The sequence below is a fragment of the Macrobrachium nipponense genome, chromosome 15 (assembly GCF_015104395.2).
Source record: "Macrobrachium nipponense isolate FS-2020 chromosome 15, ASM1510439v2, whole genome shotgun sequence".
Classification (NCBI taxonomy): Eukaryota; Metazoa; Arthropoda; class Malacostraca; order Decapoda; family Palaemonidae; genus Macrobrachium; species Macrobrachium nipponense.
Genome location: NC_087208.1, coordinates 258,089 through 275,050, shown reverse-complemented (window position 1 = coordinate 275,050; position 16,962 = coordinate 258,089). Strand labels below are relative to the sequence as shown.

Here is a 16,962-nt window from a genome sequence, read left to right as displayed (position 1 = left end):
AACACTTCCCCCAGTAGCTTGAACGGGGGGAAAAGCGTAAGCATCTATGCCCGACCAATCCATGAGAAGGGCATTGATTGCTATGGCTCTGGGATCCTCCCCTAACGAGCAGAAGTTCTCCATCCTTCTGAGGAGGAATGTCGCAAAACAGGTCTAGTTGAGGTTTCCCCATAGAGACCACAGTTTCTGGCAGACTTCAGAATGGAGAGTCCATTCTGTAGGAAGGACCTGGTTCTTCCTGCTCAGTCTGTCTGCTCTTATATTCCTCCCTCCTTGAACGAATCTTGTTAGGAGTACTATTTTCCGTTCCTCTGCCCAGATCAATAGAGCTCTTGCTAACTCGTATAGGGAGAAAGAGTGAGTCCCCCCTTGCTTTCTGATGTATGCCAGAGCAGTGGTGTTGTCCGAGTTGACCTGGACCACCACGCCTCTGACGTCCTCTTCGAAATGCCTCAGAGCCAAATGAATGGCTAGAAGCTCCTTCGCATTTATGTGCCAGGACATCTGTTCTCTTGTCCTGACACTTCCCTCGTCCTAAGTGTTGATCCCATCCTGTTTCCGAGGCGTCGGAAAACAACACTAGGCGAGGGTTCCGCAGAGACAAGGACACTCCCTCATTTCTTTCTTCTTAGAGGGTCTAACCACCATTGCAAGTGGCACTTGATCTCTTGTTGTAGAGGGAAAGAATCCGCAAGAACTCCTGTCTTCCTGTTCCAACTTCTCCTTAGATGGAACTGCAGAGGTCTCATGTGCAGCCTCCCCAGAGAAACGAACTGCTCTAGCGACGAAAGGGTGCCCAGAAGACTGAGCCATTCCTTCGCTGAGCTTCGCTCTTTCTCTAGGAAGGCCAAAATTTTCCCCAATCCTCGAGCAATCCTTTCTTGGGACGGAAATGCTCGAAAACCCCGAGAATCCATCCGAATCCCCAGATACACAATGTCCAGGCTGGGGATCGTCTGAGATTTCTCGAGGTTTACGAGCAATCCGAGTGATCTTACCAGATCTAGAGTCGTTTCCAAGTCCTCCAAACACTTGTCTCGATCCCACTCTTATGAGCCAATCGTCCAAATAGAGTGATATGTTCACCCCCTTCAGATGTAGCCACCTTGCTACGTTCCTCATCAATGCCGTAAACACTCGAGGAGCCATCGAGAGGCCGAAGCACAAAGCCCTGAATTGTAAATCCTGCCCTGCACCATGAATCGAAGATATTTTCTCATGAAGGTATTGGCAGGGGGACGTTGAAAGTAAGCGTCCTTGCAGATCAAGGGAGACCATCCAATCTCCTGGACGCAGAGCCGCAAGTACCGAGTGGAAGTCTCCATAGAGAACTTTGTTCTTCTCCACGAAGCAGTTCAAGGCGCTCACGTCCAGCACAGGCCTCCACCCCCCCCCCTCCCCTTTCCCCCAAGGGCTTGTTCGGGCACTAGAAAAGAAAAACGATTGTAAAAGCCCCGGGAGTGAGGATCCTGCACCGTTTCGATGGCCTCCTTCTCCAACATTTGTTGTACCAGATGTAACAGGGATTCCCTTTTTGCAGGATCTTTGTACCTCGCTGACAGCTCCCTCGGTGTCGACGTCAATGGAGGTCTGTCTCTGAAGGGGATGAGATATCCTTTCTTTAGTATTTCCAGACCAGGAATCTGCTTGTCTCGAGGCCCAAGCTTCCGTAAACTTCAGCAGCCTGGCCCCTACTGGTGCTTGGAGGACTGGTATCTCATTTGGTCTTCTGGTCTAAAGGAAGAAGACCTTCCTCTTCTCTCTGATCCTCATTTTCTAGGGGCTCGGCCTGATGAACTCATTCGAAAGGGTGGCTGAGCGCTTCGTGACTCCCTCTCGTGGCAGGAACAGGCTGTGGTCTCGACTTCTTCGCTGGATTGGACTAGCAAGTCTTGCGTTGCCTTCTCAGTCAGCGAGTGAGAAATATCTCTCACTAACTGAGAAGGGAAAAGCTGTTTCAAAAGAGGGGCGTATAGGAGAGACGCCCCTCTGAACGGGAGGAGACCGCTTTTGTCAAGAATGAGTGAATACAGCTTCTCTTTTTGAGATCCTGCCCCGAAAAGTGATGCCACTTCTTCCAATCCATCTTGGACCGCCTTGTCCATACAGGCCCAATACGCTATGTAGGACTTCGGGTTCCAAGAAATCGGGGTCCTGTGTCTTCTTGGCCAAAGCCCCAAGGGACCAGTCTAGGAAGTTAAAAACTTCCAAGACATGGAATACTCCCTTGAGGAGATGGTCCATTTCTGACATAGTCAGAGTCGTCTTAGCAGACGGAAGCGCATGTCTTCTTGAAGAGTCTACTAATGTAGAGAAGTCTGCGTCTGCAGAAGCAGGGAGGGCGAGTCCCATTGCTTCTCCTGTGTTATACCAAATACCTCTCCTTCCCGATAGTCTGGAAGGGGGGCAGGTAAACACATTCTTCCCCGCCTCCTCTTTGGATTTTAGCCAATTCCCGAAGGAATGCAAAGCCCTCTTCATTGAGATGGTCGGTTGCATTTTCAAAAATGAGGATGACTTTGATGTCCTCGTACTCGTGAATAACGAACGAGGAGGAGGAGGGGCAGCAGGACTCGGAGACTCTCCAAACTCTTTCAATAAGAGGGCTGCTAAGGTCTGAAAGTCTGAAAGACCTGCCCCCTTATTGGCTTCCGAGTCTGATACATTTTCTTTCCATAATCATGTCCAGTCACATTAGGAGAAGAATGAGCAACCGGAGGAGGGCTCCTCTCCAAGCACGGTGAGGGGCTCTTATCAGTACCGGCTCTAACCTGACAAGGGCTATGGCCACCTGTGCGACATCTTGAGTCCCTGTCAGGGGAAGGCCGATCCTGCAATTTGCCCTTATTCAAATTAGAACCGTCCTGATAAGGACGACGGCCGCCTGTGCGACAACTAGCGTCCCTATTAGGAGAAGGTCTTGAATGCGAAAAACCTCTCACAGAATCAGCCACATCCTGAAAAAGGGCTACGGCCGCCTGTGCAACATCTTGTGTCCCTGTCAGGAGAAAACTGATTCTGTGAAAAGTTCTAAAAAGGAGAGCCTCCTGGTCAACTTTTAACTCCATGTCTGATGAAGCTGGAGCTCCTGGCTCATGGCACCTGGATGATGCATCATTCCTGGATGGTTTCTCGCAGCTGGCAGGCGCCCGGCGCCTCCTGTATGTATCAATATTGGTTGTAGCCTCTCGCCTGGTAGGCGTTTTGCGCCTGGCTGGTGCCTCGTCCAAGCTATCTGAAACTTCTGCTGGACGGGATTTTTTGATAGGAAGGAAGCGGTCCTTTCTCCAAAGGAGGATCCTTCTTTAATACTCCAACCAACAAAAATATTTGCTGTTGCATTTTTATTCAGGATCTTCGTAGCAACGTCTTCTTTCTCCGTATCCGATCTAGGGGAAGGAGGATTTGATGAATAAATCTCATTCTTTCTTCTCAGGTGGATAGTCCTCCGGAAAACTTTCCGGCTAGAATCCAGAGCTGGCGAATTCCACGATCTTTTAGAAGGTTTCGATAGCTTGTCAGAACTCCACCCTTTTTTCGATGAAGAATCGGATGACGAAAAACACTGTTTTAGGGTGCCTTTCCAACGGCTATCCTTGGCAGTCTGGGACGCTACTGCCGATCCTGCCGAGGGGACGCCTGACCGGTGGGAATTCTCTGAAACCTCCGTACGGCTTTTGACATTCCTTCTCCTCTGGGCTTGGGAGCTTGGAAGAGGTCTAGCCCTGGGAGCGAGACAGAGCCAATCAGACGCACCCTCCACTTCACTGGGAACACTTTCACTTTGCTTACCTTCTAAATCCTTAAGTTTGCGTTCCATCTTCAAGAGGAAAGCCTACAAATTTGCAATTTCCGATACCGAACTTGCAGAATCTGATAAAGAAGAAGGTAATGCTGTAAGGGAGGAAGCAACAATTACATTAGAGATAGGTTCTAAACTACTAACTGGCTCGTTAGAGAACGACCTACTCAAACTTTTGGAAGAGGCTTTTCTAGCCTTATCCCTTTCCAATTTTCTCAAATATGAATTAAGAATCTTCCATTCCTCCTCATTTAAATTCTCACATTCAGCACAAGTGTTAGATTCGGAACATTCATTCCTCTACACCGCTTACAAGTAGTGTGAGGGTCTACCGTAAGCTTCGGTAGTCTCACAACAACTCTCATCAACACACACTCTGAATGTAAAACTAGTGTCAGACATTCTAAGAAAAATCCAAACCAAAATCCAAAAAACAGTCCACAAAAGCGTATGCCAAGCCAGAGATCCAATACGTCACCAAAAATATCAGTCTAGAAGATGAACGGCGATGAAACACGAAAGTCAAAGTCAGGAGGAACTAGCAACGATGTTACCAGCACCGGCGACAGAGAAAATCTAGTTCTAGAACGGTAATGGTTCCTATTCCTGCCACCCAGCGGCAGGACGGTAGATCACCTGACCTACCTGTAGCATGTGACGCGAAATTCGAATTTGCTGTCGGGGACGACGGAAGTCTATAGCCAGTATATATCTGCCAGGGAAGTTGAATGTATGAAAATAGTTTTTAATAATATTAAGGATCATGAATCATTTGGTTTGTTAATTGCCATACAAAATGCCTACCTGTCCATGTCTTAGGTCCTACAAAACAAATAACATATCAAATATTACAGTTGAATCTCTTAAAACCGACATTCTATGGTCTAGGAACTCCCATGGTTTGGCTTGATTTTAAATCAGCCGCTCTTAGTTCATTGTGCCGCAGCATATTCTTACAACTTCAAGAGAGCAAAAATTATCCCATATCTCCTTTGTTTTTAAGAAAATAGATGTTAGTAATAAAGGGATTTTGACAGAGGAAAAATCTATTTCTGGGCGAGAGACCTGTGCCGCCCAGTGAAATGCTCCTTATAGCATCATTTCTAAGGTATAAAACTGCTATACATACCAGAGAAAAAAGTTGCATGGAATGCCGGGCATATGCCTAGCTCGCTCACCCATATAGGATGTCGGTATAGTAACTGGGGCGTGAAAAACCACTCTCAGAGGTCTCTTACCAATTAGTTATCTCCTCTCCCAACATCCCCCGTTACTACGAGGTGCCGTTCTACATCCCACCACTGCCCGCCACCACCCCTACCACCCATGCGTACCCAAACATTCCTCATAGCATCCCAAGCTTGGACCAGTCTAGGGTGAGGAAAAACAAAGGGTGGGTTCACTGGGTGGCACAGGTCTCTCGCCCAGAAATAGATTTTTCCTCTGTCAAAATCCCTTTTCTGGGCTCAACCTGTGCCGCTCTGTGAAATAGTAACAGAGAATTGGTCCAATAGCTTGTAATTAATTGACCTGAAAAGGAATAGAATAAAAACTAGGATCCATAAAGAAGGAACTTTAATACCGTATCAAAATATATAATCTAATACAAACTGACATAAAAGTAATCAGTTATAAAAACTTATTCAGGAAAAGCATTTAAAAAAGAAAATAAAGGTGTCTACTAGTAACCATTATACAAGACAAATATACATACTATACTGGTACTCAAAAGGAGAGGTTCAAGAATTTCTTGGAAACCATCAAAAGATATCACAATATATCTTAATACTATACAATTTACATCCAATAAACTAAATGTTGAGTACCAGAACAGGTTAATTACAATACAGGTGAGTACCAAATCTAATTTAATTACAGGTGAGTAACAAGGCTAAGGCAGGGACAATAAATGAAGCAGGTAGGGGAGAAAGAAAGGTAAGGAATACTAATGAATTAACTTCTTAACATGGTTCTGATATTATCAGGAGGAACTACATTTCCTGCTGCTACTGTTGCAAATTTTAGGGTTTCCAAGGATTTCAAGTAATGGCGTTTAAATACTAATGGTGATTTCCAACCTGTATAACTTTTTTTAAATCTTCAAAATTCATTGGTGAAAATAATTAACTGACGTGGCTACTGCTCTAATATCATGAGCATGTGGAATTGATTCTGGACTAGCTTGTTTGATAAAATATAGAATCTGCTGTCTAATTCCTTTTAAGTAAATGTTTCCTCCATTTTCTCTAATAAATAAAGGGCCTGAAGACTTATTAGAAGTTCTGTTCAGATAAGCTTTCAAAGTGTCAACTGGACATAAGGATGGATCCTGTGGAAGTGGAACAATCTTCCACGGTGACCATCGGTTCTGTGGATCCTCATTCTTTGCTAAGAATCTCTTGTCTGGAAAGATTTGTACTTCCCAAGATGCGAGAAAAACAATATGATTCGGTTCTCTAGATAATGCTGAAAGTTCAGATATTCTGGCTCCAGATGCTAAACTTACAAAAAATAAAGTTTTTCTAAACAGTGTTATGTATGAACATGAATCATTATTGGTTTCAGAGGCCAGTTTAAGAACATCATTTAAAAACCAGGAAACTGCGTGGGAGCGGGTTACTGGTTTTAGTCTGGCGCAAGCTTTTGGGATTGATGAAAAATATGAATCTGTAAGATTAATATTAAACCCAATCTGAAATATCTTCTTCAAGGCAGATTCAATTGTTGTAATTGTATTAGCTGCTAATCCCGTTTCAAACAGGGTCCTAAAAAAGGTAACTGCTAGGTTCCGAGTCATTGCTCTAACCTTAGAATCTCTTAAGAACTTTGCCAGTTTTCTTACAGCTGAATCATATTGATGAAGGGTTGATTCTCTTTTATCTGACTCTAGAAACAAAGGTATTTAGAGATCAAATGTCAGCATCTCTTTGTGCTGCAAATTTCATAAAGTCCATAAAGTTAGGGCACTCCGAATTCTTGAGGAAGCTAACACACTGCGAGTTTGTACTACTTGTGTCAACTTGGAATCTGGGATCCGCCGAGGGAGGAGCCCTAGTTCTACCATCAGAGGAAACCAATTGCTCTTGGGCCAATTGGGGGCTACCAGAGCTATCTGACCTTTGAAAGTCCTGAGTTTGTCTAGTACTTTCATTAACATGTTTATCGGAGGGAACAGATAAATTCTTTGCAAGGTGTTCCAATCTATGGACATGGCGTCCGTAGCATAGGCCAGAGGGTCCAGGTTGGGAGCAACATAACAATTTAGTTTGTTGTTGGATTCCGTGGCGAATAGGTCCACCTGAAGGTTCGGAATCTGTTGATAAATCCAATTGAATGAATCTTTGTCCAATGACCATTCTGACTCCAGCGGAGTTGTCCTTGAAAGTGCGTCTGCTAACACATTTCTCACTCCTGCCAGGTGCCATTGGTTTCTTGTTGCAATCGCAAAGATTGCTATCATCACATGATTTATGTGACTTGATTTGGATCCCCCTCTGTTTAAGCAATGGACTATTACTTCGTTGTCCAGAATTAATCTGATGTGTTGTTTCTTTGCCGGGGCTTCCAATATGTTGATGTGGAGTTGACGCAACATTACTGACCACAAGCCTTGGAATTTTTCGTTTTGGGAGTAACCTCCCAACCACTTAAGAGAGGCGTCTGTGTGTTTTACCAACTCTGGTGGTGGAAATCGTAGGGGAATCGATTTTGCCAGATTCTTGGCCTCGGTCCAAGGTAGCAGTCTTTTCTTTAGTATTTGTGGGATTAGAGATATTTTGTCTCGTTTCCTCCTGTTCGCCTTGAATCGCCATACCTGATTTATATCTTTCAGTTTTGCCTTCAGTAATGTGTCTGTTACTGATGCAAACTGAAGTGAGCCTAGAATTCTTTCTTGTCTTCTCCTGGACGTTAATTTGTCCTTGAGAAAACTTTTTGTCTTCTTTGCTATTACTTTCCTCTTTGTTGAGGGAAGAGATAGTCTGTGTGTGATTAGGTTCCATTACAGTCCTAACCATTGGAAACGTGCTGCTGGAGGTTCATTTTGAAACCTAAATGTTCCAAAAATTTTATGACCTTGTTTGTCGCCTTTATGCAATCCTCTACATTGCTGGCCCATATAAGCCAATCATCTAGATAGGCCACTAACTGTATTCCTTGAGTTCTCAGCTCTTGGACTACTCTCTGCCAGCTTCGTAAATATCCTGGGTGCTATACTGAGTCCGAATGGCATCACCTTGAATGAGTATGCCCTTCTGCCTAGTTTGAATCCTAGAAAGGGACGAAAATGCCTTGCTATCGGAACATGATAGTAAGCGTCTGTAAGATCTATAGAGGTGGTGACGGCCCCACGGGGAAGTAAGGTCCGCACCTGCGAGATAGTCAACATATGGAACTTGTCGCATCGAATGTAAGTATTCAGATGTGACAAGTCTAGAATCACCCTTCTTTGTTCTGAGTCTTTCTTTGGAACGCTGATCAAGCGTCCTTGAAATTTCAAAGATTTTACTTCTTTTACTGCATTCTTTTGCAAAAGATCTTTGGTGTATAGGTCCAGTTCTGCCGATGGAGCTTGATGAAAACTGGTAAGTAGAGGGGCCCTTTTATCCAACTCCACCCCAGACCCTTGGATACTATGCTGGAAGCCAACTTGCTGAACTTCCACCAGCTCCGAATTTTGTATAGTCTTCCCCCTACCTGAGATATCTCAATGGTTTGAAGAGGGTCTGTTTCCTCGTCTGCCCCTGTATCCTCTACCTCTTGTTGAAGTCCTTCCACCTCTATTATGAAAGTTACCTCTGGCTCTACTACCTCTGGCGTACCTATTGTACCCATGGAACACACCTTGTGTCTCAAAGGAGGGGTTAAAAGCCGGAGAAGGAACTTGATGTTGAGGAGGCTGAGTCGTCCAAACATATTGTTGTTGTTGGGGTTGGGATTTAGACGTAGACGGCTGAGTCCCTTGAGGTACAGGAATCGTCGCCTGAACGACAGCTTGGGGTTGTGGAGTCTGGTATGATTGGAAGTTCCTAAACCTCTTCCTGCCTCTTGTCTGATTTCCTGATTGTTCATATTTTTGTTTTGGCATCAGGCCCCAACGAACTTTGAGACTTTGATTGACCCTCAGCAGCCTCACCTAAGACAATTCTGTTAAACAATGTCTTCTGGGAATAAGTCTGGGCCCCAAATTGAGGCTTTAATCAGTTTATTTGGCTCATGCCTTATTGTAGCTTCTGAAAGCACATGCTTTCTGCAATTACGGCGTGCTACAGCGAAGTCATAGGCATCACTTCGAAGTGTGAGGACGAGAGACTTGGTAAGGATCTTGAACAATGGCTCATCTTGGTATACCAGTGAAGCCATTTCTGCCATTGTAGCGGAGTTGATCGATCTACTTAACCGAGTGCGTGCCTCATACTCGATTCTGACCAAGGATTCTGGGAGTCTCGGAAGTTTTGTCACGAACTGTGTAGAGGCACAGTCAGTGTTCAGTTTTCCCGTGGGTGAAAGTTGCTGGGGGCGTCAACCCAGCATTCATGATCTCCTGGAAAAAGTAGAGAAGTCAACTCCGTCTCTCTTAGTTGTGGCATGGGCTTGTCCTCCATAGCCGCCTGAAGAGCCAGATCAACCACTTTTGTAGTACAAGGTGTCGGTGTTTGACCTTCTACTACAAACATTGTGTAAGAACTCTCTGTGGGGACAACATTATGTTCACACACTCCCATTCGTTCAATGTCCAGACCCATGCGGACTGAGCCTGTTTCCTTAGGATAGATCATCGTCTCCTTTAGGAATCTTATCTAGTTTTCTTAACTAATCGCTTCCTGCTGTCAGTCGAGCATATCCTGGGAAGGGAAACTGCAATCCGGCGGGTAAAATTCAGTCATCTACCGGCCGAGTTCCACATCCTTCTATGGTTAACATGCCATCCACGAATGGTGCATGTAAAGCCAATCGCCACGGATTGCTCTTTACAAAAGCCGGAAGTTTGGAAGCGTCTAGCATCACAACTGTTGTTGTTGTGGCAGTACATTTCTCAGGAGATTTTCTATCATATTCTCCTGGTTTTGCAGTCTCTGGGCAAAAGTGTCCATTGACTGCAACCGATCCGAGATGGTTCCAATCTGAGATTGGACCATACTTCCCATCCTCTCCATTAAAAGATTAGAGAAGGCAACTGGATCAAAGGAAGGTTCTGAAGCCTTAGATTTGGAGCTCCTTGATCTCGACCGTGATGTAGGGGAGTAGCTGCTACCGAAATCTCCGAAGACTTAGATGCAGTTAATGAACTTGTTGTTAAGTCTCGGTAAACCTAGATGGTTTACTTGGCTTAGATAAGCCTTCCTCAAGTGTTTGACTTTTGGGATTACTGAGCCTGGTTTGTCCCCAACCATGGTCTTTGCAGTAAACCTTTGAAAAGAAGCATGTGAAGATGTTAAAGATGGTGCAGGGCTAAGAACAGGAATCTTAGACCGCACACTACTTGCCCCACTTACCTTCCTACCTTGATCGCTGGCATCCAGAACCATTGGTTCTATGTCAACGCTTCAATTCCCCCCAGTCCCTCAAAATCTTCAGGCAAGGACGCGTGTCTTCCCTTATCTTGCGATAATAGGTGCACCGCCACTTCCCTTGGGAACTGCCGCTGACATCCTGGCATTTGGGTAGAGGGAGGGGTGCATAACTCCTCTGATAGAATAATAAGGTTTCTTAGCCCCCCACCTTGACATTATGGCCGAATCTGCCAACCCAGATCTTGAGGGTTGAAAGAGATGTGTTCTTGACAGCCTGTGGGGTCTGAAAAAGAAGTACTAATTAGGATTATCACTTTCTTAAAACTAAAGAAAATAATTTGTTCACTTCTTGAATACCAATCTCATAATTAGTATGAAATATCTAAGTGCGAACTCACCGAGTCTGAGGTTATATCGGCAAAAAGTCAACAACAGATCTCACAGCATCCGGATGCCAGACGATGAGGTCATCGACCAGTACGGCGCAAGGGTGCATGGGACCTGCAAACCTCATGTCCGCACCTTTGCTGAAGGACAGCTGTGCAAGCTGTCATCTGACAATGCACCACCTGTAAGGTAAATTGATACATAAGTATTCAATTTGTATATATAAACTACCGGAAGCCCTGAATTATTTATCGTAATCTTAAATTATAACATATATAGTCAAAATAGACTTCTATATATTATAACTAAGTCTTAACATATATGGCTCGGTCATTTAGTCTATGAATCTTTCTATTCTGTTGAAAAATTATGGCGGATCTAACTTCGTATTTATCCGCCTGCTCCGGGAAACTAAATCCACTTAAGGAAAAAATATTCTCCAATGATTGTATCGCTACCAAGGTAGACGTATACTGTACCAAAAGGTATTGAGCGGCGGATATCGGTCACGTAGTCTGTCCGCCTGCTCCGAAATTTCGAGCATAGTAAAAAAGAGAATATAAGATTTTGTAGGCTACGTCTGTACGCCTCTTCCAGGATCGACCGACAAAATTCTATTTGTGTGTATTCTACGATATCAGAACAGGGTGAGATACCTGAATCTGATCAATACACTAAAATATTGAGTGTGTAGAACTATTCCGCGGTTGTAACGAAATCAAAATAATGGCGGCGGGAAACCCTAAAGGGAAGACTGAGTGTACGCATAAGTTGCCTCTATCCGGTGCCGTTCGGAAGCCAATCGAAACCAGCTAGAAAAGCATCACTGTCCTAACTCATGGTATGACGATATCGCTACATATTCCATCGCTCCCGATATAGACTATAACTAAAGCCTAAAAGTAACCTAAATCGTGTGATAAAAGGTATCTCCCCGAAAGGAGTACTAGGCGGGAGCGGCAGAGCGAACTGGTTCGTCGCGATCAAGTGGACCATATGACCGGTCAGGTGGGACAACCCTAACCGATGATAAAGATCCACTTGAACCACGAGATATGAAGCTTACAAAACTAAATGACCAAAATTAAAGTGAATAATAGATAATTAGGTAATAATGGCACACAACGAATATAACATAATATTAAGCTAGACAAAAAATAAGCCGAGCGAATAGCCTAAGTCTCCAACATAGGGTGAGATACCGATATGGTCAGGTAGGCTATATCATTCTTAATAATATTTCTACGAAATCGGGTGATTTGCCGATTTCAGATGCAAAGATAAATTACGCTCAAAAGTTGTCAAACCAAGGGAAACTCCCTAAAGTAGGATATGACTCGAACATGTAATGCTCGGACAGTAGCCCAGTGTATGCCAAATCACTAAATATCTAAAACCCACGTAAACATCGTATAAAAAACATACAAAATATTAAAAGTGCATTTATTTCCATATGTCTAGGACAAAAAATGATTGCAATTAGTATGAGGAACTAATGGTCAATCAACATGTAAATAAAGCTCCGTGAAGTAGTGACATCAAAATGGCCGACTGGGTTCGGATATCTACGATCCTTGATCAAGATCATATTCTCGTAGGAAATACCTACGATAAAGAAATCGCAACTTCAGTGCGTAGCACAACCAATAGTAGTACTCAACTTAGTAGTGGAAGCTTCCAGGAGGTCCTACATTATGAAAATCAAGCACAAAATATCAACAAACGAAAAAACCTTGTACTTCGTACGATGCTATTGAAAGGAATTTTTGGGTACGCATGGGTGGTAGGGGTGGTGGCGGGCAGTGGTGGGATGTAGAACGGCACCTCGTAGTAACGGGGGATGTTGGGAGAGGAGATAACTAATTGGTACGAGACCTATGAGAGTGGTTTTTCACGCCCCAGTTACTATACCGACACCCTATATGGGTGAGGCGAACTAGGCATATGCCCGCATTCCATGCAACTTTTTTTTTTTTCTCTGGTATAATATAGCAGTTTTATACCTTAGAAATGATGCTATAAGGAACATTTCACAGAGCGGCACAGGTTGAGCCCAGAAAAATGTGTGAAATTGAATGGTTTTTTTTTTTTTTATATTAACCTTAAAAATACTAGCATAGTTAAAAATAAATATATTTTTAAGTATGCTAGTTATTTCATTAGAAAATAGTTTATGAGTCATTTCCTAAATAGATGGCAGGGTGCTTTGTTCAAGTTTTGACAGCATGATTCAAATGCCCTCTGATTACCGAAATTCATTATTTTTTTCATCTCTCTATCTTCTACAATCAAAATAAATGACGAAGAACTAACAGCGATAATTATGAAGATACGAAATTAGGATATGAAAGTCACTGGTAATATAATGTGCAGATCCTGAGAAGTTTAGTGCTGTAGTTGACTTACGATTAGGCTAACTTGGGAATGTAGGCTAGATGTGTTAAAATAAACACTATATTCTGGGATTTTCTGTGGTTCAGCAGTGGCCTGGTCCCAAGGTTTCAAGATTTAAGAGGTTGGACTGTGTGTGTGTGTGTGTGTGTATTTATATATATATATACAGGCAGTCCCCGGGTTACGACGGGGGTTCCGTTCTTGAGACGCGTCGTAATGTAAACTGCATTCTTATTGCATTTTTCATAAAAAAAAAAAAAACTTTAAATATTGATTATTTTGCATTTTTGGTGCCATATTTCATCTGCCAGATCAGCATTTGTAGGCGTCGTAACCCTGGAAAAATAATTTCTGATGAATATAATTGAAAAGCGTTGTAACCTCGGAACGGTCGTAAGCCGAGACCGTCGTAACCCGGGACCTGCCTGTATATGTGTATGTATATGTAAGTATTTTTATATATAATATATATATATATGTGTATATATATATATATATATATATATATATTATATATATATATAGTATATAATAATATATAATATATATATATATATATATATATATATATATATATATATATATATATATATATATATATATAATATAATTATATTATATATAATAAATAATATATATATATATTATATATTATATTATATTTATTATATATAATTAAATATATATATAATATAATGGTCTTGTATTCAGTTATAAAGAAAAAAATAAAAAAACCATTAAAAAAAAAATCAATTCAACATGAAAGCCAAATATATTCAACTTTCCTAACATACATCTTGACCCGCCTTAATGGTACGGATATTCTCACGAGTAGCACTAACAGGTTTTGGGTGGACGACGGATTCACTCATGGAGAATAACAATTTTGTGCCATCAATTTGGGGGAATCAGGCGGGAAAGAGGTGCCATTACTTCTATAGCCCATAAATTCTCTAATGGCAACTTTTAGACTGGCTAAGATGAGAGACTCAGTGGTTCAGGGCTTAGTTTTGATCTTGACTTCAAAGATCTGTCTTACATGATGTCTTCTGTCTTACATGACGTCTTTTGGTAAATTTTACCATAAATATACCAAGGGGTTGCTGTTAGTTTTAGTTCTTATCATTTATGATAGTGTGTTGGTTATAAGTGTAATTTTGCAAAGAAAAATGCAAACACACTTTAGAAAAAACATGTATAAATCAAAAATGTTTACTGCATTGTCGTTCTTGGTAAATTTATGTAAACGTTTTGTTTTACTACAAAAAACAAAATATGCTCAGAATTTGTTACTAGTTTTATTTTAATGTTTAGATATTGTGTGAGCTGTAATTATAATTTTACAAAATATAAATTATTAGAAAAAATAATATCTTAGTTTAAAATTTAATTTATGAATACTTTGTTAAAGAGGACTCACAATAAGGGAATTCTGTTAAATAGGCGGATTTCTGGTTAATTTTCCATTTTTCAACTTCTGGTGGGAATGTTAGGAAAAAAAAATCTTATTCAATGTGCATTTAGACATATTCCTCTTTCCATTGATGTTTTTTCTCAAATTAGCTGAACTCAAAGTTATGTCAGCCTGGGGTGTTGCATATTGATTTATTACCCTGGCTCCTAAGGGTTAAAACTGTGTTGTAGATAATAACCCTCTTGCCTTGCTAAAAACCTGCTAATTTCTGTTGAACCTGAGCAACCAAACTTCCATCAATGCATATTCAACCAAACTTCCATCAATGCTAACAGCACAGGAGCTCTAAATTATTGCATATTACTGGGAGTAATCTATTTGAAGTATTAGGAGCTAAATAATGCCACATAAATCATAGAAATTAGGAAGATACATATCTATAAACTCACCTCACCAAAGGCTCGATTTAAGGAATAAAAGACAAATCTGTGTCCCTCCTAGGAAGTGATGTAAACTAAGCTATATGAAATCTCAAACCCAAAATGAATGTCTGAGGGTTTAGAGGCAGAGATCCAAACTGAACAGCCGTGTCATGTTGTATGGACAAGGTTTAACTTTATGATCTTGTTCAATTGTTGTGATGTTCTTTAATTGTGTATAGGGTTTTCCTTATTGACCTTTCAAACTCAAAATCAACAGGTTCCAGTATGGCAACGGTATGTGTAGGAATAAAATGTTCTACATTTATCTATCTGTATGGTGTTTTTATGTTGCATGGAACCAGTGGTTATTCAGCAACGGAACCAACGGTTTTATGCGACTTCCAAAACCACATCGAGAGTGAACTTCTATCATCAGAAATACACATCTCTCACTAATCGATGGAATACCCGAGAATTGAACATGTGGCCACCGAGGTGGTACGCCAACACCATACCGTCCACGCCACTGAGGTGCTTAATTCTACATCTAACTTTACTTGATATATTATTATCAACGGCAGTTCATGAATAAGATAATACATACCACTACATCCAAAATGAGATAAAAAGGATGGAATGGACACTCCCCTTCTCTATTTTCCATACACTCATCGCAATCTGAAATGGATATAAAATTGTTATTGGTATGTTTCTTCTTTCTTAACTTTCAACGAGGAAAAATCCTCATTAATGACACTAAGTTTCCCTTGGATTCCTTTATCCCTTCACAATACATATATACCACCGAGCCATACAATAATTCAGAGAAATTAGGGTTAATAATTAAACCTAAAGAATCTGTATCACTTAGCACTTTCCAAAAAGGTTATCCAAGAACAAAATGAGCATTCATCATCCAACCTTTATTTTTTCCACACTACAGAAATGGTGGGCAATGGGTAGGGAATAGTGCTTCAAAATATACTGCAAAAGCTTCATGACATCTATGCCTCCCACAATTTCAAACAAATTGTACATCACATATCTTAAGTCTCCCCACATTTTCTAATGGCTTGTACAACAAGTTTAGATTCACTGCCATTTTGTTTGTGTTCAATATGTAACCCCTTCCTGATATAAGCCATCAGCTTTTCTCCTGTTTGAATACTTTTGGTTTTCTTTCAACAGAAGCCCATTACTTGATACTACCTTAATGTGACCTTGTACAATAACCCTAAACACTCTCAAAAAAGGAGGAAGAATACTTCCACTCCCACTAAGGTGAGCTTACATCCAAGACCCAAAACTCTGGTGGGCATGTAGATTTAATATTTGTGGGTTTAGTGTCTTTACTGCCTTGCAATTCTTTTCCCTGGAAGATTTTGTTTACCTTGCTCCTTACGTATCCATTTGTTAATTATAATGTTCAACTTTACAATAGCATACTGGTATATTTTGTTTTTTGAATTGACCATGATATTCCTAACTTTCCCTACTCTATCAAATGGCTTCATTAACCTTTAAACGCCGAAGGGGTAAATTAAAAATTGTCTTCCGTGTGCCGAGGCAGTCTCAAGAGTGAGAGTGGAAGCGGAAAAAATAATTTTTTCACAAAATCACAGCGCGCTTAGTTTTCAAGATTAAGAGTTCATTTTTAGCTCCTTTTTCTGTCATTACCTGAAGTTTAGTATGCAACCATCAGAAATGAAAAAAATTATCATTATCATATATAAATAATGCGATATATGATAGCACGAAAACAAAATTTCATATATAATTGTAATCAAATAGCGCTATGCGCAAAACGGTTAAAGGTAACGAGTTCATTTTTTTTCGTTGTAATGTACACTAAATTGCAATCATTTTGGTATATAACACATTATAAAACGATAAAAGCAACACAGAGAAAATATTATCACAAAATAATGCATGAATTAATAACACGCAGACGTAAAATATTTTTTTCAAAAATTCACCATAAATCTAAATATTGTCCTAGAGACTTCCAATTTCTTTCAAAATGAAGACAAA

The 16,962-nt window shown here is 41.2% G+C and overlaps 1 protein-coding gene across 3 annotated transcripts in view; it reads right to left on the bottom strand.

Annotated features, from left to right (window-relative positions):
* LOC135226957 (zinc finger protein 260-like) overlaps positions 1-16,962 on the bottom strand; it is a 554,628-nt gene that overhangs the window by 332,595 nt on the left and 205,071 nt on the right. For all 3 annotated transcript variants that reach the window (XM_064266642.1, XM_064266641.1, XM_064266640.1), the window contains exon 3: positions 15,536-15,609. In XM_064266642.1, the coding sequence (XP_064122712.1) occupies positions 15,536-15,609 (74 nt within the window). The remainder of the gene's footprint in view (positions 1-15,535; positions 15,610-16,962) is intronic.